This window comes from Triticum urartu, chromosome 5A (assembly GCF_056163025.1).
Source record: "Triticum urartu cultivar PI428250 chromosome 5A, HENAU_Tu73, whole genome shotgun sequence".
Classification (NCBI taxonomy): Eukaryota; Viridiplantae; Streptophyta; class Magnoliopsida; order Poales; family Poaceae; genus Triticum; species Triticum urartu.
The window spans coordinates 670133733-670160978 of NC_141877.1; the positions used below are offsets into that span (position 1 = coordinate 670133733).

The 27246-nt window shown below is 49.8% G+C and overlaps 1 protein-coding gene across 1 annotated transcript; it reads left to right on the forward strand.

The window, feature by feature from the left end:
• Positions 1-17159: 17159 nt before the first annotated feature.
• LOC125511565 (putative lipid-binding protein AIR1B) lies at positions 17160-18006 on the forward strand. Its single transcript, XM_048676973.2, has one exon. It carries the CDS (start codon positions 17240-17242, stop codon positions 17678-17680), a length of 441 nt encoding a protein of 146 aa, XP_048532930.1. The 5' UTR covers positions 17160-17239; the 3' UTR covers positions 17681-18006.
• Positions 18007-27246: the final 9240 nt, after the last annotated feature.

Here is a 27246-nt window from a genome sequence, read left to right on the forward strand (position 1 = left end):
ATCTGTATCTGGGGCTGCTGAAAGAGGACCTTGACACGCTGTGGAAAATGCCAGCCAATACGTGGGACGCCGCAGATAAAGAATATTTCCCTATGAGAGCCGCGCTGCTCACGACGGTGCACGACTATCTCGGTTACGGATATGTCGCGGGGCAGGTGGTCCACAGATTTTCTGGATGCGTCAGGTGCATGGATGACACACCGTATCGCCAGCTAGATAGAGATCCCGGGTCTTCGAAAACCGTGTTCATGGGACATCGAAGGTGGCTTCGCGACGATGACCCGTGGAGAAAACGCAAGGATCTGTTCGATGGTGAAACCGAACCTCGAGGACGCCCGCGTACGAGGAGCAGCGAGGAAATAGACAAGCTATTGAAAAATTGGAAAGACTGCCCACTGCTGGGAAAGAAGCAAAAGGCGCCAGAGCCGAGAAAGAAGCGAAAGGCGCCAGAGCCGCTACTGAAGGTATGGAAAACGAGGTCTGTTTTCTGGGACTTGCCGTACTGGAAGATCCACCGTGTGCCTCACAGCCTTGATGTCATGCATATCACGAAGAACGTGTGCGAGAGTCTGCTTGGTACCCTGCTCAACATGCCAGAGAGGACCAAAGATGGGCCGAAAGCAAGGGCAGACTTGAAATCAATGGGCATCAGGCAGGAGCTTCACGCTATATATGATGATCATGATGATGATGATGATGATGATGATGATGATGCAAAGCAGGACACGGAAAGTCGTCACAAAGGCAAAAAGGCCAAGAAAATGACTACCCTCCCGCGTGCTTCACTCTAAGTCAGGAGGAGATCGAGCAGTTTTTCACCTGCCTCGTAGGAGTAAAACTTCCTTACGGTTACGCGGGGAAGATAAGCAGATACCTAGACCCAGCGAAGCTGAAGTTCAGCGGGATGAAGTCTCACGACTGTCACGTGCTGATGATGCAGATATTTCCAGTTGCAATCCGTGGGATCATGGACGCGCACGTCCGTGAAACCCTATTTGGCCTATGCAACTTTTTCGACGTCATCTCTCGGAAGTCTGTTGGCGTGAGGCAACTCAGAAGGCTACAGGAAGAGATCGTGGTGATACTATGTGAGCTTGAGATGTACTTCCCGCCCGCATTCTTCGACGTTATGGTGCATCTGCTGGTCCATATCGTGGACGATATCATCCAACTCGGGCCGACGTTCCTGCACAGCATGATGCCGTTCGAAAGGATGAATGGTGTCATCAAAGGATACGTTCGCAACATGTCACGTCCAGAGGGAAGCATAGCCAGGGGCTTTCTGACCGAAGAGTGCATCTCCTACTGCACGAATTATCTAGGCATCGAGAACCCCGTTGGTCTTCCTGTCAACAGGCACCTCGGCAGGCTCGCTGGATGGGGTCACCGTGAGGGTCGTCGCGAAATGCATGTCGACTTCGAGGGTCGACTCGCCGACTTTGAAAGAGCAAACCTAGTCGCGCTACAACACATAGACGTGGTCGATCCTTGGGTGGTACAACACAAAACCTTTATTAAGAAGACGTACAATGACCGAGGCCAACAGAGGACGGACGGAGATATACTCAAAGAGCACAACTCATGTTTCACGCGTTGGTTCAAGCAGAAGCTTCTGTCGTACCCTTTACATGAGGATTCTTCCGCGGAAGAACAACTCATATTCGCCTTGTCACAGGGCGCCAAGCACAACCTGATGACCTATGAGGCGTATGATATCAACGGCTACACATTCTACACCGAGGCCAAGGACATGAAGAGCGATGGTTATCAGAACTCCGGGGTAACGATGGAATCCTACACCGGCAACGACAAGGACAGATACTACGGAAGGATCGAGGAGATCTGGGAGCTGAGCTACGCTGGAGAGAAGGTCCCGATGTTCCGTGTCAGATGGGCCAAGAGCGTCCTAAAAGAAGACCGGTATTTCACCACCATGGTTATACCCGAAGCCAAATCCAAGACCGCGGGCGCAAACGTCACCGCGAAAAATGAGCCATGGGTACTGGCTTCCCAAGTGGACCAATGCTTCTTCATTACCGACCCGTCAAAGCCCAGTCGTATTGTCGTGAGGAGAGGCAAAAGGAAGATCATCGGAATGGATGGAGTAGCCAATGAGCAAGACTTCGACAAGTATGGCGACCCGAGGATCGAACATGACGACGATGATGAAGTAGCAGCATACACCACAAGAAGAAGCAGGACCACCCTACCTAAAGGACGTCCGTTCCACAGAAGAACTCCATTTGCGAAAAAGAAGGGCAAGAAGATTGTGAACAGATAGCTAGCTAAGATCGATTGTATTTAAATCGTAGCCTTCATTTCTCGATTGTATTTCATGGGCACTTTTTGAACTATCATGAATATTTTTAAATTTCATGGACACTCGATCTCGATCCCCCTCCATCTCGATCGCTATCCCACCTCGCCAGATCCGGCCCCCTCGCCGCCGAGCACCCCCCGGTCCACCGGCCGCCGCCGCCGACCCCCCACACCCTCGATTCCCCTACTCAACCGCCGCCGCCGACCCCCCGCACCCCTCCCCTACTCAACCGCCTCCGCCGACCCCCCCGCACCCCGCGCACCCTCCCCCGCTCCACCGGCATTACTGTTTGATGTAATTTTTTTGAAAAATTATTACTGTCTTATAAAAAAATATTACTATTATGATTTAAACAAGTTTGAACATATTTAAACACAAATAAGTATCAAACAACATTTTAAATGCATAAAAAAAATTTGTGGAGCCTGGGAATCGAACTCAGGACCTCCTGGTGTGAGAACTGGCTGCTGACTAGTCGAGCTAGTAGAGGGAACTTGGTGTGGATCAGGTCAGGTGGAAGATAACCTGTTGGATCGAGCAGAAATCAAAAAAAAAATACTAATGGCACACCACGGTGGGGTGCGCCATTAGTATGGATGTACTTATGGCGCACCGAGGGGTGGTGCGCCATTAGTATTGTGCCATTAGTATGAGATTTCACCTAACAAAAAAAGGTCAGCGCCCACGCCATCCTCTTTCTCTCCCCTCTGTCTCTCTCCCCTCACTGCGCCGTCCCCGTCCCCGTGCCCGAGCCGCCCCCGTCGCCGTGCCTGAGCCGTCCCCGTCCCCGTGCCCGAGCCGCCCCCGTCGCCGCCGACCCCCACCGCCCTCGCCGCCCCTGACCCCCTGCCGCCCCGCCGCGCCGGTCCACCACCCCCCACCCCGCCCGAGCCGCCGCCGCCCCGATACCCTCGGCGCCCCGCCGCCTCGACAACCAGGCGCCCCGCCATCCCGACGCCCTAGCCGCCCCGACACCCCGCCGCCCCGGTGCCCCGGTGAGCTTCCCCCTGTTTTTTCTTTTAGTTTGTGATTGGGCTGCCTAGAATGTTTAGGATGTTAGTTTACTCGTAGATTTAGAATCTATAGCCTGTTTTGATTTGAACCCATCTGCTGTGCTAATTTTGTTTGCAAATCTGCACGACGTGTACTGTGTTACGTCTGTGGTAATCTGTCAAGTCAATTAAGCCCAATCCATTTGGGTTGAATCGAACTAGTGCTATTACTAGCCATCCCACCTTCATTGTGACACTAGAACATATATACAAGAGAAGGCCTCCCAGCTGATACGTTCAGCGCATATATACCACTGTTAAATCCCTTAGCATTATCGCAAACTTGTCAGGTCCATAAACTTGTAACAAGTGGCAAAAGTAGTGTTGTAAATTGGCAAAGCAGTTTCTGATTTTGTTTGTTTCCATCTTGTTGGTACTTGGAACTTGGAAGGGGGACAAGCAGGCGGAGCGGGTGAAGCCAGACCGGAAGAAGTAGGCTGGAGGTGGAGTGAGAAGGGGAAGCAGAGAAAGAAAGGTTTGTTCCATGTCCTCGGATGAAGTTCCATGTTTCGATGGTCTCTGTGTAGTTTCTGATGCAGACCGTACATCCATCAAAAGCCACAATGCAAGCCAACTTTTATTTCTCTTGCCTGGTTCCACTAAGATGTGTTATTGCAAGCTATTAATTATTTTTCAGTTGTGAGCCTCGAGAACAGGTGCCTCTCATCTCCCTGTTCCCCACCCCTCTGTTTGTTAGCCGGATGGGTGGATGTTGCTGTTGCATATTGAATAGATGGACGAATGGATTTGTTTTGCTACTGTGATTCATAGCTCGTGTTAGTACGTCTCAGATTTTTGCTGCTGTGAACTGTCAATGGTACTAAATCAGTGCCCTTTTGCTGCTTGCTGCTTGCTGCTTGCTGCTTAGTGCTAGTTGATAATTTGGTAATGCAAGGTTGCTGATACTGTAACCCAGATCACACAGATCAATTTTTTTTCAATTTATGCAACTGTAAGAGTACCAACCAGATTACACAAATCATTTTTGATCTGCAAGGTTGTTGTTGCTGTGATGGAGTAACTCTGTAAGATGGAGTACATGAGTACTGTAGTAGTAACTCTTGATTAATTATGGCATTGTGTGTCATAATTTAAAATTGCCATGTTTATTAGAAGTGTTAACCATCACTTCTGGGTTGTAACCTTAGCTGTGTTTCAATGCTTAAAGACTATTAGCTGCATAGTAATTTCTCTGTCCTAATTGTTGTTTTTCCATGCATAGATGAACATTCTATAATTTCCAAGGATCAATTAGACCAGATTGGGCTCTCCTTTTTATTGTTGTTTTTACCTTTCTGTTGTGAAAAATAAAGCATGATTTTAGACTAATGTGGGCCTATGGCTGCACCAGCATGGTGTTTTGATTCAGAATTGATGATTTGCTACAACCAGTGCATGCATGCCTTTTTTCTTCTTCATTTTTAGTAAAGTGCTCTGTTCTGGGTCATGGACTTTGTGCCATGGACCAGTGCATGCATGCTGCTGCTGTACTACTTGTCAAGTGATGCTGCTGCTGCTATCTGTGAGTTGCTGCTGCTAGTTGTGATTTTGTCAAGTGATGCTGCTGCTACTTGTGATCTTCTAAAATGACCCCTTTCTCCTGAAACGTTGATTAATTTCCGTTTCGGTTGAGAAATGGGGCACTCCAAGGTCAAGAAAATTAGCAAAGGTCATGCCCAATTTTCTTGACCTAGAAGGTGCCCGATTCTCAACCGAAATAAAAATTAATTTGCTTTAGTGGTTGGATTAGTTTAGTATTTTTTTCACACACTCAGACACCCTTGCTTGCCATGTGTGTGAGAGAGATAGTGAGAGGAGACAAGAAGAAGGGGGTTAGGAAGATGTTGCCTGCTCATCAAAGCTAACCATCTCCCCCTTTTCACCCCTTTTCCTTTGTCTTTTGTGGGTTGCAAGGAAGCTACTGTCTTAGCTAGCTTAGCTTGTGCACAAATCCCAGTGTTACAATCTAGAAAATTAGCCTGCAAAGATGAGGTCCCATGCTGGCTGTACCACTGCATCATGCAACAGTGCCTTCAAGATCCAAGGCAATATCACAAACATCATAGGCAATTTGACCAAACTCACAACCTTGTATCTTTGCAGCAACCAACTTTCTAGACACACCCCTCAAGAACTAGGTTACCCTGAGAACGTGGACTTGGACCTTAGCAACAACACACTAACAGGTTCTATCCCAAAACACCTAGGCAATATCACAAACATCTCTCAATTGTTCCTTGACAACAACCAACTTTTTGGCGACATTCCTCGAGAATTAGGTTATTTGGTCAACTTAGAGATCTTGTTCCTTGACAATAACCAACTTTTTGACCAAACTTTGTTCCTATTTATAGAGAAACATGGCCAACAACGATGAGGCCGGGGGTTCGGGCGGCAAGAAATTCTGGGAGCTGTCCCAGGAGATGGAGGAACAACCTCACTTGTATGAGGACGCCGCCTTCCCCACCGATCCTGAGACCACTGATGGTACCGCTGAGGATGACCCCACTGATGCCACCACTAATGGTGCCGCCGAGGATGCCACCACTGATGATGGCGGCGCAGGCATAGATGGCAACCAACCGAAGAGGCAACGGAAGGACCGGCGCCCGACCGTGCTCCGCACCCTCAAGGAGGAAGTTACTGAAGTGGACTCCAACGGGAATCCAACGGCGCCCGAACGAATAGTCAAGGGGTACTCGCTTCAGCTCGGGTGCATTCTCTAGAGCACCGTCTCGATCAACACCGAGAACCTCAGGCATCCTGACCGAGGGAATTTGCGCAACCTCCTCTTCACGAAGCTGCACGAACGATACAAGTTCCCCGCTGAATTTGAAAACACAAGCCTCAAAGGGAATAAAGTGAACAATGCTGCCCTCACGAAGATGAGCACGACCCTGTCTACTTGGAAAAGCAATGTGAAGAGAATGATCGAGAAAGGTGAGAGTTATGAGAAGATCAAGGAGAAAAATCCTTCGATCACCGAAGATGACTACAACGACTTCAAGATCAATTGCTCGAGCACCGCAAGCTCCGAATCAAGTAAGTGGGGGAAGGAAATGCAGGAGCTGAACTTAGGGGAACACACACTCGGTCCCGGCGGTTACAGAGTGGCGGAGCCTATATGGGACAAGGAGGAGGCGGACCGTGCCGAGCAAGGCATACCGCCCCTCTTTGATAAATATGGTGACAAGCAGACCAGGAACTTTGTCAGGGCCCGGTACAAGAAGGACCCGAAAACAAAGGAGCTTACCACGGATCCGAAGACCAGGGCGCTTGAGCTTGTTCTGGTAAGGAATACACCCCCGCGTAATTAGCTCCATATGGTTGCATTCTAATTAATGAAGCCAAATTTCTAAATGGTTCACATTCCTTCCGCAGGCGACTGAAAGCAGTAGCGCGGGGTCGACTAAGAGCAACCCTTGGGACACCACTCTAAATAGGGCGTTGAATGTAATGAAGAACAAGGATAAGCTCAGTAAGCCGACGTCAGCTGGTCGTGTGGCCGGCAAAGGCTTGTCGACAAAATGGTCGTCATACTATAACACTGGTGGGCGAAAGGAGAAAAAGACCAGCTCGGAAAGCCAGGCGCGCGAGGTTCAAGAACTCAGGGCACAGGTGGCGCGGATTCCGGAGATTGTCCAAGAGCAAGTGCAACAACAACTCGGAGCGACGATCACCGCCATTGTGCCTACCTTGATCCAGGGGATTAGTGCGTGGATTGCGGGCGGCCAACAGGGGCCGCCCCCGATTCCTAGCTTCACGGCCAGCAACTCGCAGAACACGATGGCGTGGCCATTGGTGTCTCCGGCGGAGGCGGCATTGGTGTCTCCGACGCCGGCACGGGAGCTTAATGCACCCGGGTGTACGTCGGCCGGCACCTCTGCAGCAAGCGGCCCCTCCGTCAACTGCACGCCCGCCGTTGGCGGTGCCTCGACATTAGCCGAGCTCGACGCCATCATCATGGTAACTAATTAAGCCTCTCTCGGCTAAGGACTTCATCTCCTTGCCTTTGACTGGGCATCCCTGACGCCCTACATGTTTTCGCAGGGCGCCGCCGACGTTCCGTGCACTCTCCTGCACTTCGTGAACAACGAGTTGGTCGATGTCGCCAAGGGCAAAATCGTTCAATCGGGCAACCCCTTGTTCCACGGTACCCAGATGCCACCCAACTTGTTTAGGGTTCAACTGGTTCGGGTGCTGCCAGGCTGCGACGAGTTGTTACCTCCGATTCGACCCGTCGGGGCCGACGATGATGACGTGATGACCCTCAGCGCCTGCCTGAGCTGGCCCCTGCTTTGGCCGAAGAGCCAGATTCGTTTGGGGGCGGGGGACACCACCCCAAAGACAACACCGCCAGTCGTGCCGGCGCCAAGTCGGCCCCATGGCAAGACCGCCGCAACGGTGCCGGACATCCCTATGCCACTGGATCCAAACATGCATATGGCATAGGATCAGAACGACGACGACGACGATACATTTGCCAACGTCGATCAGTACTTTGCCGATCATGGGTACGGTGGCGACTTCATGGGGCCTCCTTCTCAAGAACCCAACCCAACAAAAGACGTGCGCGATCTAGCTGGTACCGCGGAGAAGCCAAGTTGCAACAGGCGTCGTCTGCAGTTCAGCTCTTAGGAGACGCCTCCAGCTGCCGACTTCACCGAGCCTCAGATAGGCGAGGTGCGAAATATGATCAGCCCCAACACACTCAAGAAGGCGGTCTGTGAGCAGAACTCGGTCCCATTACAGGAGAAGAAGAAGGCACGCAAAAGAAAGACTAACAAGGGTGCCGGCCAGCCGGCACCGAGTACGATCCGTGCTCAGGACGGGCCACCTTCACCTGAGGATATCTCGAGGAGGGTGCATGTGGCGGGTAGGCCGATGCTACCGAGAAATATGCTCGATGCTGCAACCGGTGCTATGCGGAGTCTGCATGACAGTGTTCTTTCTTTGGAGAAGCATCGTCTCGGAGAGAAGGATGTGGCATACCCGATTTTCGCGGCCAAGGTGCCAGAGGGCAAGGGCTTTGTGGATAACTCCATCGGGGGTACGATCGTCCTGCGGTTTGATGACATCCACGCTATGTTGAACCTTCATCCGCTGCACTACACCTTCGTTCGGCTATTTTCGCTGAGTATGGAGATGCGGATCATTCGCGACAAGACCCCGGACATCGTGATAGTCGACCCCTTCTACATGCGTGCCAAGATCTTGGGCAGCGCTGGGGACCGGCAAGTCGCGAGTTCTTACCTCGAAGGCGTCATTCTGGAAAACCAAGATAAGGATAACTTCCTCGTGCCTTACTTTCCCGAGTAAGTCCTCCCCTCAACCGCCCCGTAACATATGAATTCTTAGATTTCGATCGTTTTTCTTTTAACATTCCGTGTTTTCTGCAGTGACACACGTTGCACGCTCATCCTCCTAAGCCCCAAATATTCCATGGCCACGTATTTCGACCCGGACCGTCAGTCGAACGTAGACTACACAAATGTCAAGAAGGTTCTTGATGATGTTCTCCCCGGCTACGTCAAATCTGGAGGCACCTTCACCAGGCCTATTCGTAAGTACGGCAAGCACGTGTTCTCCCACAATACGACGTTCTGCTGCGTCAAGCAGCCGCCTGGCGGTCAGAAGGGTGCCTACTACGCCATCCATCACATGCGGGCGATCGTACGGGACCATCATCAACTTCTGCTACCGAATAGACTCAAAGATTGGGCCGCGAGCGTGTCGGCAATCCAGGACGCGGACATCAGACAAGAATTCTTTCGCATCCAGTCGAAGTTTGCGGAAATCATCCATCAAGATGTCCTTCGTACCGCGGGGCAGTTCTACCTCAGAAATCAACCGTCCAACAGTGACATCGACACAATCCTACAAATGCAGGCTGACAACGCCCGTTCTTTCATGACTCCCACGATAGAGGGCGGCTTCATCCACGCTCCGGTCCCTTGAGTCTCATGTTGTAATTAAACTTTAATGAACTTGTAGTATGTCTCTTTGGTTTCGAGAGTCGTTCAACTTAAGATGTAATCGATGCTATTAATGTCTTGCTTTTCTCTTCCGATCGTTCTGTTGAATACTTATATATTGCTTATGTATTGTCTGTGAATTGGTACTAAAGTTTCGTTTGGCTACTGCATAGCGATGCCGTGGTATGTCGTGTACAAGGGTAAGGTTCCCGGAGTCTACGACGACTGGGAGGAGTGTCGGAGACAGGTTCACCGATTCAGCGGTAATAGTTACAAAGGGTACGCCACTAGGGCCGAGACCAAATCTAGATACGCCCGCTATCTAGCGGGAGAGGGGAGGGAGTGTTGGAGGAACCAGATGAAGACGAGTTTCATCGTGATGATGCTCATCATGATGACCGCAGCTCTCTTCTATGTGATGGTAGTTTAGATGATCGATATCGACTTGTAATGTGAAGACAAACTCGCGGTCTCGAGACTTGTAATATAATGTTCTATCTTTGTTCGGTCTTTTCAATTCGGAGACTAATATGATGACTTGTATTCGGAGACTAAAATGATGAATTGTATTTAGAGACTAATCTTCTATTGTATTCGATGAATCTGTTGTTGATGTGTGCTGTCTATATTTTGTCCAATTATACATTTTGTAACCTGTGCAAAAAACAGAAAATAAAAAAATAAAAAAAACCTAATATTCATACTAATGGCGCATCACATCATAGTGCGCCATTAGTATGACAAAGGATACTAATGGCGCATCATTAAAGAGTGCGCCATTAGTATGCCGAAGTTACTAATGGCGCATCTTGCTGTCGTGCGCCATTAGTATGCCAAAGCACCTGGGTATACATGGCCCCCTGGGAGGCATACTAATGGCGCACTATTGTATATACTAATGGCGCATCTGGGGTGCGCCATTAGTATACCAGATACTAATGGCACACCTGTGGTGCGCCATTAGTAAAATATACTAATGGCGTGCTACTAATGGCGCACCACTAATGCGCCATTAATGGTCAAATTAGGTGCGCCATTAGTAGGCCTTTTCCTAGTAGTGTCAGGTGGAATTGCATCTTGAATGATGAAGAGAGCATTCTCATTGAATTGATTATCCGTGACCTCTCGAGGAGTGAAGTTGCTTGGATCATGCGGATATAAACCTTCTTCAATGATTCTCCAAAGGTTAGTGTTCACATGATTTAAATGACGTTTAAAGCGGTAAACCCAAGAATCAAAGTCCTCATTTTTCACAATCTTAGGGGGAGGAACGGCATGATTCAAATGAGTAGAAGGAACCGGTCCACCATAAACAAGTGGTGGTTCCACATGAGCAAAGATGCCGGTGCCATTTTTACCACTAGAAGAAGGAGCCTTTTCACTACTAGCTTCCCCCTTGTCGGGGATAGTATCCGTCACCTTGTCGGTGGGATCACCCACTTTCAACAGTGCGGTGGAAAGTTTAAACCCCTCAAGAAATTTAGTAAACATGCTTTCAACCTCGGTCGTCATGGAGGTCTTCAATGTCTCTAAGGCCACATTGAACTCCCACGAGAGACCGAGGTTCCCCCATCGCCCGTAGACGAGATCGGATTCACACCGGAGTGTTCCTCCACACCGTCTATGGTATCAACCTTACTCTTTGGATGGTAAAGTCCTTAATAAAGAGACGAGGCTCTGATACCAATTGAAAGGATCGATATGATTGACTAGAGGGGGGGTGAATAGGCAACTAACAATTTTTAGCTTTTCTTTAACAATTTAAACTTTGCATCAAAGTAGGTTGTCTAGATATGCAACTAGGTGAGCAACCTATATGATGCAACAAGGATAGGAACACAAGCAAGCAAGTGATATGAAACAAATAAGCTTGCTCAAGTAAAGGCACGAGATAACCAAGAGTGGAGACGGTGGAGACGAGGATGTGTTGCCGAAGTTCCTTCCCTTTGAGAGGAAGTATGTCTCCGTTGGAGCGGTGTGGAGGCACAATGCTCCCCAAGAAGCCACTAGGGCCACCGTATTCTCCTCACGCCCTCACACAATGCGAGATGACGTGATTCCACTATTGGTGCCCATGAAGGCGGTGACCGAACCTTTACAAACAAGGTTGGGGCTCTCTCCACAACTTAATTGGAGGCTCCCAACGAAACCACGAAGCTTCACCACAATGGAATATGGCTCCGAGGTGACCTCAACCGTCTAGGGTGCTCAAACACCCAAGAGTAACAAAATCCACACAAGAAAGTATGGGGAAAGCAAATATCCTTTGGTGGAAGTGTAGATCTAGGTCTCCTCCTTCAATTCTTAGCAAATCAACAAGTTTGAGTGGCTAGAGAGAGAGATCGGGCAAGAGAGCTTGAAGTGCATTAATGGTGGAGTGAGAGAGGTCAAAGGTGATAGTGGTAGGTGGGAGAAGCTCACTTATATAGTAACCCTCAATTCCAACCGTTACTGCGTTTTTTGCACTGCAGCGGTACAACCGGTCCTCGTGCCGGTACAACCAGGACTCACGGTGTATCTGCAGAACCCTACCAAGCGGTACAACCGGACAGGCGGGCGGTAGTACCGGCTAGGAAAAATAACCGGACTAACCGCCTGGCCATCGCACAACCACCGCATCAAAACAGGAGCTTGACCGGTACTTGGGCGGTGCCTGGCCGGAACAACCGCATGGCCTTGATCTCTTGGGCGGCTAAATTCTGAGCAGAAGAACCGCTCGGACCACCGGTGGTACCGGTCATCGTGGAACGACCGGACCAACCGGGCCACTACCGCCCAAGAACCGCATCAAAACAGAAGCGCGAGCGGTACTTGAGCGGTGCATGGACGGAACCACCGCCCCAGCATTTGCAGAGCATGGTGGCGGTACCACCGCCCGGAGGCAGCGATACAACCGCTCGAGCAAAGCTGGTGAGCGACAAGACCCAGCGGTACAACCGCTCCAGAGAGCGGTACAACCGCTGGGCAGAAACAGTGAGCAGGAAGGATAGGGGAAGAGACAAGGAAAAACTCTCTCTCTCTCTCACACCTGAGGAAGACAAAGGAGGGGTGATGAACGTGTACATGAAAAGATTCCCCCAGTGCTTTCTAATGAGGATTCCCTCTTGATAGTACGGGTTCCCTACGACCAAAGAGAATAAAAGCGTAGAGGACACGTCTTCGATCTTTTCCTACGAGAGGCAATAGCAATCCGATGTAAGCCTAAGCATCGAGAACCTGAAACGTATAGCACACAATTAGACCAACAAAGGGTTGTCATCATCATCCAAAACATAAAGTAGGGAAATGCCCTTTCACTTGCCTCGTTCGATATCGCGATCTCTCCACGGTCGCTAAAGATCGGTCCATTGCAACCACAACCATCTGGTTTGCAGGGCATGGTTCAGCCAGCACAGATTCAGGATCCCAAGTCCACCGGTCCACTTGGGTGCACATACCTGGCTCCATGCCACTGAACATTTACCACCATTGGTCTCTCTCTTAGCGCACCACACGAATTCTCTACATATCTTTTCCAGGGCCATCAGTATCTTGGACGGCAACTCCAGGGCCATAAGCGCATGGATAGGGATTGCGCATAGCACGTATTGGATCAATAGAAGCCTCCCGCTTTTAGGAAGTGATGCGCCACGCCACGTAGGTAACTTATTCGCTAGCTGGTCCACCGGATATTGGAATTGGGCTGCAGAGAGCCTGCGAATGTTTAACGGTAGCCCTAGGTACTTACATGGGAATGCCTCGATCTTGCAGCCCACCAAGTCATGCGTCAGCTCCACCTCCTCTGCTGAGCATACTGTTTTGAAAGTTAATTCTTAGGCTCGATGCAACCCTGAAAGCCTCGAGGGTTTCAACACAAGTCGTCAGTTCCACCTGTCGCGGCTTGAGGAACAACATGACATCATTCGCGTATATCGATAAGCGTTGATGCAGGCCTCTGTTAGCCAAAGCCTCAAAAAATCATGCCGATGCCGCCCTTGAGAACATGTGATGGAGGACTTCTATCACTAAGATGAAAATCATAGGCGACAAAGGGTCGCCCTGCCTTAATCCACTTCTTGGTGAGATTGGCCTCCCCAGGACTCCATTGATGAGAACCCTTGTGGAAGAAGTATGAAGCAATCCGCAGATCCAGTCCACCCATCTTGAGCTAAAACCCATCTTGGAGAGGACCTCGATGATGGAAGACCATTGCACCATGTCAGAAAGCTTTAGAGATGTCTAGCTTCATCATGATTGTAGGGACCCTAAGAGCATGTAGACGCCGTGTTGTGCCTTGCACCATCATGAAGTTGTTATGTATGGATCTCCCTCGCACTAACGCGCTCTGATGTAGACCTATCAATGCTGGCAGCTCCTCAGCAAGACGTGTTCCTCTCCATTCAGTGGATCTTAATTAAGAGTAAACATAGCTGCGTTTTACTTATGCTGTTGAAATGTTCTACCAGGATTATGGGCTACAAATGAAACTGCTCAAGGTGTTGTGCTAAGTGCCACGGTGCAGCTAATATCTTTTGTTGATTTCTGTTACAAGCATGCATGCATGCATGGAACATGAAACATTGGTTTTCACTTGAACTCTTTTAGTAGTCTCAAAAGTGGCTTTCGCCCTACTTTATATATAAAGCAATGAAAACAAGATACTGTTAGTAGTCTAGGCTTCGTGCCTTCCAAATGCATAGCTAAACCTCCACTAGGGATCTACACATTTCTCTTGCGTAAAACTCTGATGAGAGCACTGATTTTGTTAAAATTTAAATACACCTTCCCTGTAACTTACAAGGAAGGTATATCATACAAATTAAAGCTGTACTGCAAAGCAATCTTGAGTACAACTTGTCTCTTTCATCCATCTGCAGGGTCACATGGTACTGTGGTCATATCATTTGGATGTTACTAGGACACTTCCCCTCCATGTATGCTAGTAGTAACATGGTATGCCGCATTGATGGGACGTAAAAAGTCGCAGCATGATCCGATACTTTTGAGCCATTGGCATTCTTTCGCTGGCACGTCAACTCGGAACTTTCTGTAATTTGTTTTACCTACTTGTCACAATGAAAAATCTTCCAGAAGCTTTTGAATTCCGGTAGCTGTTTTTTTTTTCGGATGCCGGTAGCTGTTTGTTCACTAGCTGACTAAAGGCTATCATGCATATGGGTCCTTGGAGCTTGGCTCGTAGGAGGATTACCGGCCAGTCCATTTCAATTCACCTGTGGTAGTCGTCCAGCAAGCTGGCGCCTCGATCTTCACCGACGACAATAAGTCGACGACTCACGAGCTGGCGCCTCCCTGCGAGCAGTGCTGCAAACAAATGTTGAGGGACATTCTGAGCCAAATGATGTGCAATGGCTGTAGATGGAGCGGCGCTGCTTGCGTTTCTGAATGAAAACGATGTGACGGGCGCAATAATACGGGCGACGGTGTCAGCTGGGGCGGGTGTGCGGTTTGGCTCGGCGTCTGCGGGTCGCTGTGTAACGTGCCCTGGCAATGGGTTGGTTTCGGAGCTTAGCTGAGGCTGCGACGCAAGTGGTCGCTGTGGGCATGATGAGACCAAAAGCGTCATTGATTTGCCCTTGGTATCATCCATCCCTGCTCGCTCGTTGCGTGTGCTTACAAAAACACGTACAGCTGGTCCATGGAACCCGATGCGTTGGTCGATTTGGCCCTTTGTAGCTAGGGCTAGGGCTTTGGTCTCTTGCAATCGGCAGCTAGCTGACTAGCCCTGCTTGGCTTGGCTTGTGTAACAAACTACCAACTGGCCGGGTCAGCCAGCCAGCCAGTCTTAGGCACATCATGCAGAGGAAGCTAGCGAGCTCTGCTTAGCTGGGCACATGCATGCATGGTGCACCATCCGGGTATGCATTATCACTCTGACTAGCTTAATCAGGGTGTTGCTGCACTCTGGTAAGCTCACATCTCTGTACGTCAACTGTTAATACATAATATGCATAGCATATGTGCCTAATTCCATCTGAGCGACAACTTATTCCGGACGGAGGAAGTATGCTGTTACAGGAGTTATTTACTCAAAACCATCACACTTGGGGCTAGGGTAACAACTTGATACCACATTTGAGCCAGGACACAAAAAACCACCAACTTTGTGCCTAACAAGTAACGCGGAGCACTAATGATCGGCTGAGCTCACATAAACAGCGAACCTGACAGGTTGGGTCCACCAGTCAGGCTGAGTTGGCATGCATACGTGGACAAATATGCCAAGCTGGACATGGGTCCAACCTGTCAGCCTCCCATCTTTTTTCTTCTTCCTCCTAGTCTCTCTCTTTCACCGTATGCCGCCGCTGGGTAGTGGAGGCCGGAGGGCTAACTTCCCCTTCCTCTCCGCCCCGTCGCCTGATCCAGCGAGGGAGCCGCGCGGCGCGTCCCCACTACTGCCTCTGGTCACCAGATCCCGTCGGCCGCCTCCTTCCCCTCTTAATCGACCACTAGATCCCCGCCTCCCTTCGCCGGACCCGTTCCCGAGCAGTCGTCGGCCGCGCCGTTCTTCCTCGGCTTTGGCGTCCACGTGCAGCGGCTGGGGCCATCATGGGGAGCAGCACGCTCGTCCCCGGCGACTAGGTGCGGCGCAGGAAGGACGGCCCCGACGTCCGCGGAGGAGCACGCGCTGGCGGCGCTGGAATTGCTGTGCACGGCGGCTGGCGACGCCTCGGCGTTGCCCAGGGAGGCTCCGGCTGTGCCCGTGCGGGCGTGTGCCATGGAGGGCTTGTCCGGCCGTGGCCACGAGTGCGCCATTGGCATCCTGGCGGCCATCTACAACGGGGAGGCCATGGACGCGTGGTGGGCGCGGTGCAGGGCGAGTACCGCGCGGGTGGTCGGCTCAAGGTCACCTAGCTCCTCCGCGCGTCCTCCCCTGAGCACCGCTCGCTGCCTTGTGCTCCGGCTGCCGCCGCCTCACTGGCGCGTGCGTTCGTGGTCGGGAGGTGGACATGTTGGCTGTGCTTAGTCCATGAACAGACAGGCTGGCACATAGCTCGGGAGCGAGTGCTGCCAGCTCGTGTGTGGGCTCGCCGCATCGAGTGGTCCATCTGCTCCAAGCTCATGGGCATGCCTGCAAGAATGAGCTCCCCGCTGGCCGCCGGAAAGCTGTTTGATGAAATGCCCCATAGAAATAGATGTGAAGAAGATGACCATTTTACTCATTGACAGGCGGGGCCCGCATAGCATTTGCCACATCAGTCGGTCAAAGTTTTGGTCTTCGCCACGTCAGCCCGAAATGTGGGCCCAAGATGTCAGAACAACTGTTTTCGCGAGCTTATGAGACCATCAGTGCTCCGTGTTACTGGTTAGGCACAAAATTGATGATTTTTTGTGCCCTGGCTCAAATGTGGTATCAAGTTGTTACCCTAACTCCAAATGTGGTGGTTTTCAGTAAATAACTCCTGTTACGGCTTGTGCTTAGACTTCCTGACAACCGAAATGACTTCTGTTAAGGCTTTAGCTAGGTTTGAGAATCAATCTCTGGACGGACACCATCATGCATCGGCGTATTACTGCTGAAGTACTTGGTACATTGACAGATACGTCCTGAGCTAGCTAAAGGTTTGAGACAAACCAAAGAGGTTACACATATGGACGATGCGATGTGAGCCACGTATTCCTGTCCTTCACTAGGCTCCAACGGGGCTCTTAATGTGCCAGCTAGGAGAGGTGCGACCCCCTCCTTCACATGCATGTATGCATGCATGGCCCATGCAGTGCAGGGTACCCTACACCGGCCGTCACCAACCAAATCACATGCGTGATACACACATACACGCCGTCTCCGGCCGGTCTATATAAACCACCCACACCTTGCTAGCTTCCTTCATTAGACACACTTAAACCCTCCTAGCTCACTCTCACCAGCAGTACCTACTAGCTAGCCGGCAGCAATGGCGTCCAGGACCTTCTCGGCGGCGTGCCTGCTGGCGCTGCTGGTGGCCAACACGTTCCTCGCCGGCGATGCCTGCGGCAGCTGCAAGCACCAAACCCCGCCGCCGGCCTCCCCGTCCCCGCCCCCACCATCGCCGTCTACGACGCCGTGCCCACCTCCTTCGTCAGGCGGCACGTCGTGCCCCACGGACACACTGAAGCTGGGCGCCTGCGCCAACGTGCTGGGCCTGGTGAACGTGGGCGTCGGCAAGCCCCCCAGCGGCGGCGGCGACAAGTGCTGCAGCCTCCTCGGCGGCCTGGCCGACCTCGAGGCCGCCGTGTGCCTCTGCACCGCGCTCAAGGCCAACGTCCTCGGCATCGTCCTCAACATCCCCGTCAAGCTCAGCCTCCTCCTCAACTACTGCGGCAAGACCGCCCCCAAGGGCTTCCAGTGCGCTTAGTTCATCAGTTACACTCCAGCAAATCGTCCATCACTCAGCGCATGCATGCATCGTCAGTGCATGTATGCATGTATGTTATTTTAGTTGTTCATTCCAAATTTGATTTCATCATGCAATAATCGGTCGGTTGTTAAGTAGTTCTTTTTGCGTGTGTTAATTTATATGCACTGCTTTGGTGAGATTAATTTGTCCTAGTTTGGCTGTGTACTACAAGAGATAAATACGATTGGGCGCGCGCGCGCGTGTGCTTGAACAGTAATTTCATTAAGCATGTGTAACACTTGTGTATTTGTTTGATGAAATGTAATTTGCAGAATATTCATTCATTCGTACCTTGCTCGCTTTTTCATAATCCATGCGTGTACTTTACTTAGTACTACTATAACACAAGCTAATTTCATTTCTTGTCTAAATTTGAAGCTGATTTCATCGTTTTTTGGAATAATACAATAAGCTTGGTTGATGTAAGTGTATGCACATTGCGATGTTGAATGGTCCTGGCTTATGTCCAACAAAATATAGTGTATGTGGAGTAGGGTATCAGCTAGTATGTAGCCATGCAAGTGCCAAGGTGTGATTCCGCGGTTTTTTTTTTTGAGAAATAGTTTTCTAGGAACATTTTTTAGAAATAGTCGCGATTCATTGTTTTCCAGGGAAAGCAGATGGGGTAGCAGTATACCTGGGCATCTGTCGGGCCGGGCGGGGCTTCGGGCCGGGCCTACCAAAGCCCGATGCAAAAAACCAGACCGAGCCCGGCCTTGCCGTCAGGCCTAAAAATCGGGCCCGAGCCCAGCCCATCACGCTAAAAGACCGTCGGGCCTTGGGCCATGGGCCGGGCCTCTTCCTTAAATGGTGAAAACGACGGGCCTGGGCCTGGCCCGACCCAGCCGCCGGGCTCAAAATCTAGGCCCGGGCCTAGCCCGGCCCATGCCCGGCCTGTGGGCAAGGTCGGGTCAGGCTTTTTCGGGCCGGGTCGGGTTGGGCTGTCCGGGCCGGGCTGCCCATGGCCAGGACTAGGTAGCAGGGATGGATTTTGTGGCCCATGTTTACATGTGGCCCACTTGATGGTGTGGCCTACTTGTTTACATGTGGCCCACTTGTTGGATGCACAACCAACTTTAAAATGTCAAATTGTTCTAAATGAACAAAAGTTTAAAATGTCAAATCGAGAAATATGTGAGCCCTGTTAACTAGGAGTAGGAAAATTTCTCCATTTTCTTCAAACACCATTCAACTCCCAAAATTTATGTTTTTTCAAGATTTACCAACCAAGATGAAAACATGCTTCATGATAGTTAGTACTAGTAACAAAAGTTCTCCATCTTTATACTACTAACATATAGTACCCCAATCAATATCCAAAATGTAACTAGTTCTATTATGATAACATGATGTCTGTTTGCATGCCAAACTTAGTTGCTTAATTTCCTGTGTCATGGTGTAAATCTCATATAGACGATCGTTTATACCATCTTCCGGAGATGCTCTCACTCTGGAGTATGACCTAAGGTGGAGTCTTGATCAGATAAGCACTTGAGCTAGATCCCGACTATGCCATACTAGGCCCGCTAGACTGAATGTATGCAAATTACAATTTCAATCAAATAAAAATATGAAAAATACAATTATTCACTGAATTTAATTCCTACGGAGGCATGCAAACAAGCAATTGCGGGACTAGAAAGCCAAATTAGAAATTTGTCTTAATTACTTCACCAAATTCCTTTCCTAACTTAGGACATGTTTGGGACTGCCCTGCTCTCCCTAAAATTCAGCCCCGCTCTAAGAAGGCAAGCCAAACGGGACAACTCCACGATGTCTCGCTGTACAAAAAAAAACCTAGAATATATAGTACAACTCCCATGATTCTCTTCGGGGGTGCTAAGAAAACTTCAGTTTGAAAAGTCCTCTTTGAGTTGGGGGAAAGGTACCCACAACTGCCATTGGTAAGTGAATATCCCTTCATTTCATCTCTCCACGTCATGCAGCCCCCAATAGACTTTTACCACTAAAGATTTCCATTCTTTTACCTGGAGCAAGCTGGAAGCCAAACATGATAAAGTGCTCTATGGTGGAGATGCAACTCCTAGGTGGAACCGCTCCAAAGTGGATTTGATGAAGTGAAGCTGATTTTGATGGAGTGAAGCCATGCCAAACATGCCCTTAATTAACACTACCCACTTTACATGTATTGTTGATTAATTTCCGTTGATTGTTTATCCGAGGAAATGCACATCTAGAAAATGGGGTGTAGAGACCACATGTAGGATCACATCAGTCACCTTCGGTGAGATAAAACACACAATGTGTCTAGGTTCAGACCCTGGTATGTCCTGCCATTTAATCTTTGTTGCAACGTCAAGAACAACGTACGTCAAACCGAGCAAAATGATCCATCGGTGTTTATTGCAACGTGATTACGAGGGATGCTATAGGTACGATATATCCAATACGATTTCAGTACGACGTTGCATAGCAACCTTTGATGTATCGCGCAAAAGCAAGGGGTGTCCGCTATCATATGGGAATCGTAAGTTCAAGTGTCGTACTCAGACTACCTTACTTTCGTACCGATAAAGAGCTGAATCGGCTATCCGCCACTTTGGGCAGGTTCTGATCACTTACTATAACAAGGTCCTATGAGTAGGGTTTTCAAGATGATCATTTCTTTGTAAAGGGGCCCGTCATTCAGATTGAGAAACGTGGGTTATGTACGTATACTATACCAGTATACATGGTATATATATTTCTGATGTAATTCCCTGTACCTATACCGTTTTGAGCATGCATGCGTACAAATTAGTTCGATCCGGCCGGAAGAAGATGACCACAGTCACCCCATATCTTGAAGGTGACCTTTCCTCTTTCCAGGCCGGCGCGGCGAGATGGGGCTGCTCCGGCACGTCCGCCTTTCACCCCTCTGGCGTCGATCGTGGTGACCCTGCCTGCCGGGGAAGCCAACAAAACCCGAGTGTTCACGGGCGGCGCATCCTTACAAATCACCCGTACCAGCCAGCCAGCTGCTGCCTTTTCCATCGCTCTGACCCTGACCGGGATCGGCACCGACCTGCACCATCCACTTGCATTCTACAATTGCAACGTAATTGCTGGGTGGATCCACCGGGCCGGCGCCAACCGTATCATGCATGCATGTTGCTTGATTCACTGCCATTTTCGTGTCCCATCACTATACATACACATAAATGCATGCATGCATGTGACGCGCTTTCACTCTACTGTTGCACGATAAGACGTCTCTTGATGGAATTTCATTAGGAAAGAAGAAAGACGTACTACGTATTGTTTTCCGTACGTTGTAGTACTTGATAATGATATGCACAGGGAAGGCTCGACATGCATGCATTCATGCATGTCCTTTCTTCCTCCTTGGACCGTGACATATATGCATGTCTTGGACGAACCCGATCGATCAGCCTCCTCCTCCATTATTTGTTCAATTCAGCCGTACGTACCCCCCTGCTGTGCACGGCAAGTGACGCGACCCGCACGCGGCAAATACTGTAGGTTTCATCGGGCGTACAGCGCCTGCACCGTCTGTTAGCACATGGATGCATGCATATGAACGGATGCAGCGCTAGGGATTAGCTGGTTATTCACTGTCAGCCAGGTGCTGAGGTCTAGCTGGACATGCTGCACCTTTTCTCTGTTTTACTACAGCAATGTACCAAATGTAAAGGTGGAATAACCACAGTATATTTCGCTTAAACATCTCCTCCAAAACTGGCTGCACTAGTAGAAAACAGGGCTATGGTCCAGGCCGGCTCAGCCCATTAGTCCCGGTTCAGTGTAGAACCGGCACCAATATGGGCATTGGTCCCGGTTCGTGAGCCCAAGGGGCCGGCCGGGCCACGTGGGCCATTGGTCCCGGTTCGTCTGGACCTTTTGGTCCCGGTTGGTGGGATGAACCGGGACCAATGGGCCTCACTCCTGGCGCACCACCATTGGTCCCGGTTGGTGGCTTGAACCGGGACCAAAGGCTCCCCTTTAGTCCCGGTTCATGCCACCAACCGGGACCAATGAGGTGCCTATATATACCCCCTCGCGCAAGAGCAGAGCACAGTGCTCTGTTTTTTCTGGCCGAGGGGGAGAGGGCTTTGTGGTGCTCTAGCTCACCTCCTATGCACATGAGGTGTTCGATGGAATGCCCGAGCCACACTACTTAAGCTTTCTCCTCTCGAAGCTCGACCTCCAAGCTCCATTTTCCTCGAGATTTGTCTAGATTTAGCGGTCCGTCACGCCCCGTCCCCGTCTTCACCGCCGTCAATCACCCGCGCCGATCTCATCACTGACACCACCGTGGTGAGCCTCTTGTTCTTATCTTTTTTCTGAAAGGAAAAATATTCTTACTTGTATGTTTAGATAGATACTTGTATCATTTTCTTACATTTATTATTGCATCTTATATAGTGCGATGGTTTTGGTATCCGCCCCCGTCGTCCCTCGTCCTGTCTATGATTCGGATTTGGTATGTATATTATCTTTATAACTATTGGTTCATTTATTGTTTATGAAAATTATGCCGACCAACGTGACATAGATTTTATTTATCTAGGATGTATGTGAATCGGAAATGCCAACCGACTCTTTGTTGAAGGAAAAAATTTGTTGAAGGAAAAAATAAAAAAAATTGAGGAGGAGAAGATGATATTGGAGTTGCATGTTGCGGATGTCGTCGATGATCACAAGATCAAGATGGATGCAATGCGCTTGAAGATTAGAAAGATTAGAAAATATGCCATTCATACCGAGGCTTGGTAACATTATGCCGTTGGATCAATTGTTACCTTGGTTGCGATTATGATCGCATTTGTTTTCGCATTGAAATGTTTTACATAGTTTCAATGTATGGTTTAATTAATTAGATGCTCTGGAGAGCTATATGTTGTTAGATGAGAACTATGTATGCACTTTGGTTTTAATGTGATGATGAACTTCTATTAATTTGGACACTTAATTATATATAATGCACGCAGATGAACCGGCAATGGATGTACGGTGACAGACACACCCGCGAGTACATTAAGGGCGTGCATGAGTTTCTCGATGCGGCTGAGGCAAACAAGCAGAATGGTTTTATGTGTTGTGCATGCACTCAATGTGGGAATACGAGGTCTTACTCTAACCGGAAAATCCTTCACTCCCACCTGCTTTACAAGGGTTTCATGCCACACTATAATGTTTGGACGAGGCACGGAGAAATAGGGGTTATGATGGAAGACGGCGAAGAAGAAGAGTACGATGACAACTATGTGCCCCCTGAATACGGTGATGCTGCAACGGGGGGAGCTGGTGAAGATCAAGAGGAACCAGACGATGTGCCCAATGATGCTGCCACGGGTGAAGCTGCTGAAGATCAAGAGGAACCAGACGATGTGCCCGATGATGATGATCTCCGCCGGGTCATTGTCGATGCAAGGACGCAATGCATTAGTCAAAAGGAGAAGCTGAAGTTCGATCGCATGTTAGAGGATCACAAAAAAGGGTTATACCCCAATTGCGAAGATGGCAACACAAAGCTCGGTACCGTACTGGAATTGCTGTAGTGGAAGGCAGAAAATGCTGTGGCTGACAAAGGATTTGAGAAGCTACTGAAAATATTGAAGAAGAAGCTTCCAAACGATAACGAATTGCCCGACAGTACATACGCAGCAAAGAAGGTCGTATGCCCTCTAGGATTGGAGGTGGAGAAGATACATGCATGCCCTAATGACTGCATCCTCTACCGCGGTGCATACAAGGATCTGAACGCATGCCCGGTATGCGGTGCGCTGCGGTATAAGATCAGACGAGATGACCCTGGTGATGTTGATGGCGAGCCCCTCAGGAAGAGGGTTCCTGCGAAGGTGATGTGGTATGCTCCTATAATACCACGGTTGAAACGTCTGTTCAGAAACGAAGAGCATGCCAAGTTGATGCGATGGCACAGTGAGAACTGAAAGAAAGATGGGAAGTTGAGAGCACCCGCTGACGGGTCGCAGTGGAGAAAAATCGAGAGAAAGTACTGGGATGAGTTTGCAAAGGACCCAAGGAATGTATGGTTTGCTTTAAGCGCGGATGGCATTAATCCTTTCGGGGAGCAGAGCAGCAATCACAGCACCTGGCCCGTGACTCTATGTATGTATAACCTTCCTCCTTGGATGTGCATGAAGCGGAAGTTCATTATGATGCCAGTTCTCATCCAAGGCCCTAAGCAACCCGGCAACGAAATTGATGTGTACCTAAGGCCATTAGTTGAAGAACTTTTACAGCTGTGGAATGGAAACAGTGTACGTACGTGGGATGAGCATAGACGGGAGGAATTTAACCTTAAGGCGTTGCTGTTCGTGACCATCAACGATTGGCCCGCTCTCAGTAACCTTTCAGGACAGACAAACAAAGAATACCACGCATGCACGCACTGTTTAGATGACACTGAAAGTATATACCTGGACAAATGCAGGAAGAATGTGTACCTGGGCCATCGTCGGTTTCTTCCGACCAACCATCAATGTCGAAAGAAAGGCAAGCATTTCAAAGGCGAGGCAGATCACCGGAAGAAGCCCGCCATGCGCACCGGTGATCACGTGCTTGCTATGGTCAATGATTTACACTACGTAATCTTTGGAAAGGGTCCCGGTGGACTAGCTGTTCCGAATGACGCCGAGGGACACGCACCCATGTGGAAGAAGAAATCTATATTTTGGGACCTACCCTACTGGAAAGACCTAGAGGTCCGCTCCTCAATCGACGTGATGCACGTGACGAAGAACCTTTGCGTGAACCTGCTAGGCTTCTTGGGCGTGTATGGGAAGACAAAAGATACACCCGAGGCACGAGAGGACCTGCAACGTTTGCACGAAAAAGACGGCATGCCTCCGAAGCAGTATAAAGGTCCTGCCAGCTACGCTCTTACGTATGTATAGTACGTAGCGTCGACCAAGCACGGACATAACAGAGGACACTTCTCTCTATTAATTATAACTAGCTAACACAATATATGAAACACCTAAATTAACCCCCCCAAACCCCCAAACCCCCCCCCCCTTTCAAAAAAAAACAAAAACCCCAGCCACAGAAGTGCTGACGCGTGGATGCCTATTGGTCCCGGTTGGTGCCACCTGTTGGAAATATGCCCTAGAGGCAATAATAAATTGATTATTATTATATTTCCTTGTTCATGATAATCGTTTATTATCCATGCTAGAATTGTATTGATAGGAAACTCAGATACATGTGTGGATACATAGACAACACCATGTCCCTAGTAAGCCTCTAGTTGACTAGCTCGTTGATCAATAGATGGTTACGGTTTCCTGACCATGGACATTGGATGTCGTTGATAACGGGATCACATCATTAGGAGAATGATGTGATGGACAAGACCCAATCCTAAGCATAGCACAAGATCGTGTAGTTCGTATGCTAAAGCTTTTCTAATGTCAAGTATCATTTCCTTAGACCATGAGATTGTGCAACTCCCGGATACCGTAGGAGTGCTTTGGGTGTGCCAAACGTCACAACGTAACTGGGTGGCTATAAAGGTACACTACGGGTATCTCCGAAAGTGTCTGTTGGGTTGGCACGAATCAAGACTGGGATTTGTCACTCCGTGTGACGGAGAGGTATCTCTGGGCCCACTCAGTAGGACATCATCATAATGTGCACAATGTGATCAAGGAGTTGATCACGGGATGATGTGTTACGGAACGAGTAAAGAGACTTGCCGGTAACGAGATTGAACAAGGTATCGGGATACCGACGATCGAATCTCGGGTAAGTATCGTACCGCTAGACAAAGGGAATTGTATACGGGATTGATTAAGTCCTTGACATCGTGGTTCATCCGATGAGATCATCGTGGAACATGTGGGAGCCAACATGGGTATCCAGATCCCGCTGTTGGTTATTGACCGGAGAACGTCTCGGTCATGTCTGCATGTCTCCCGAACCCGTAGGGTCTACGCACTTAAGGTTCGATGACGCTAGGGTTGTAAAGGAAGTTTATATGTGGTTACCGAATGTTGTTCGGAGTCCCGGATGAGATCTCGGACGTCACGAGGAGTTCCGGAATGGTCCGGAGGTAAAGATTTATATATGGAAAGTCCTGTTTTGGTCACCGGAAGAGTTTCGGGGTTTATCGGTAATGTACCGGGACCACCGGGAGGGTCCCGGGGGTCCACCAAGTGGGGCCACCAACCCCGGAGGCTTGCGTGGGCTAAGAGTGGTGAGGGACCAGCCCCTTAGTGGGCTGGTGCGCCTCCCACAAGGGCCCATGGCGCCTAAGAGGTGGAAAGGGGGCAAACCCTAAGGGATATGTGCCTTAAGGCCCATATTGGTGCGCCTCCCTCTCCTCTCCCCCTCTTGGCCGCCATCCTTGATCCCCATCTAGGGATGCCGCCCCCCTAGGGGGTGGGAACCCTAGAGGGGGCGCAGCCCCTCCCCTTCCCTATATATATGAGGCCTAGGGCTGCCCATAAGACACGCGATTCGATCTCTCGTTGGTGCAGCCCTGCATCTCTCTCTCCCTCCTCTTCTGTCGTGCTTGGCGAAGCCCTGCAGGATTGCCACACTCCTCCATCACCACCACGCCGTTGTGCTGCTGCTGGATGGAGTCTTCCTCAACCTCTCCCTCTCTCCTTGTTGGATCAAGGCTTGGGAGACGTCACCGGGCTGTACGTGTGTTGAACGCGGAGGTGCCGTGCGTTCGGCACTTGATCATCGGTGATTTGAATCACGACGAGTACGACTCCATCAACCCCGTTCACTTGAACGCTTCCGCTTAGCGATCTACAAGGGTATGTAGGTGCACTCTCCTTCCCCTCGTTGCTAGTCTCTCCATAGATAGATCTTGGTGACACGTAGGAAAATTTTGAATTTCTGCTACGTTCCCCAACACCACCAACCGGGACCAAAGGGTCTCCTGACTGGGCTCTGCGCACTGCCCACGTGGAGGGCCTTTAGTCCCGGTTCTGGATTGAACCGGGACTAAAGGGGGGAGGTATTATTACCGACACTTTAGTCCCGGTTCCTAAACCGGGACTAAAGGCCCTTACAAACTGAGACTATAGGCTCTTTTTCTACCAGTGCTGATTAACATGTCAGGTCCAAGTGGCACCGGTTACTAGTGACTAGAATCACATGTGGCCCGCCTATGTCTCAAATATGCACGAGTGTGTGTACTCACTCATTTCTCAGCCTGCTCAGCTGCCCAAACGACTTCTTCCGTCGTGAATTGTACTGTATATTTGAAACAACACATCCGTGCAATTGCCGTTAAATAGATGACCTTTTCGTAGCATGGCACGGGCACCCGTACATGTACAGTGCACGTTAGTGCCGCTGAAGCCTCAGCTAGCAACTACTTCCTCCGTCCCTAAATATAAGTCTTTCATAAATTTCTACATAGACTCACTAGTAGAAAAAGGGGGCTTTGGTCCAGGCCGGGTAACCCCATTAGTCCCGGTTCAGTCCAGAACCGGGACCAATGGGTGCATTAGTCCCGGTTCGTGCGGCTAAGGCATTAGTCTCGGTTCACTTGAACCCTTTAGTCCCGGTTCATGCCACGA

Bases quoted from the DNA above. Each gene is read 5' to 3' on its own strand.
- LOC125511565 (XM_048676973.2), top strand. From the start codon at position 17,240: ATGGCGTCCAGGACCTTCTCGGCGGCGTGCCTGCTGGCGCTGCTGGTG.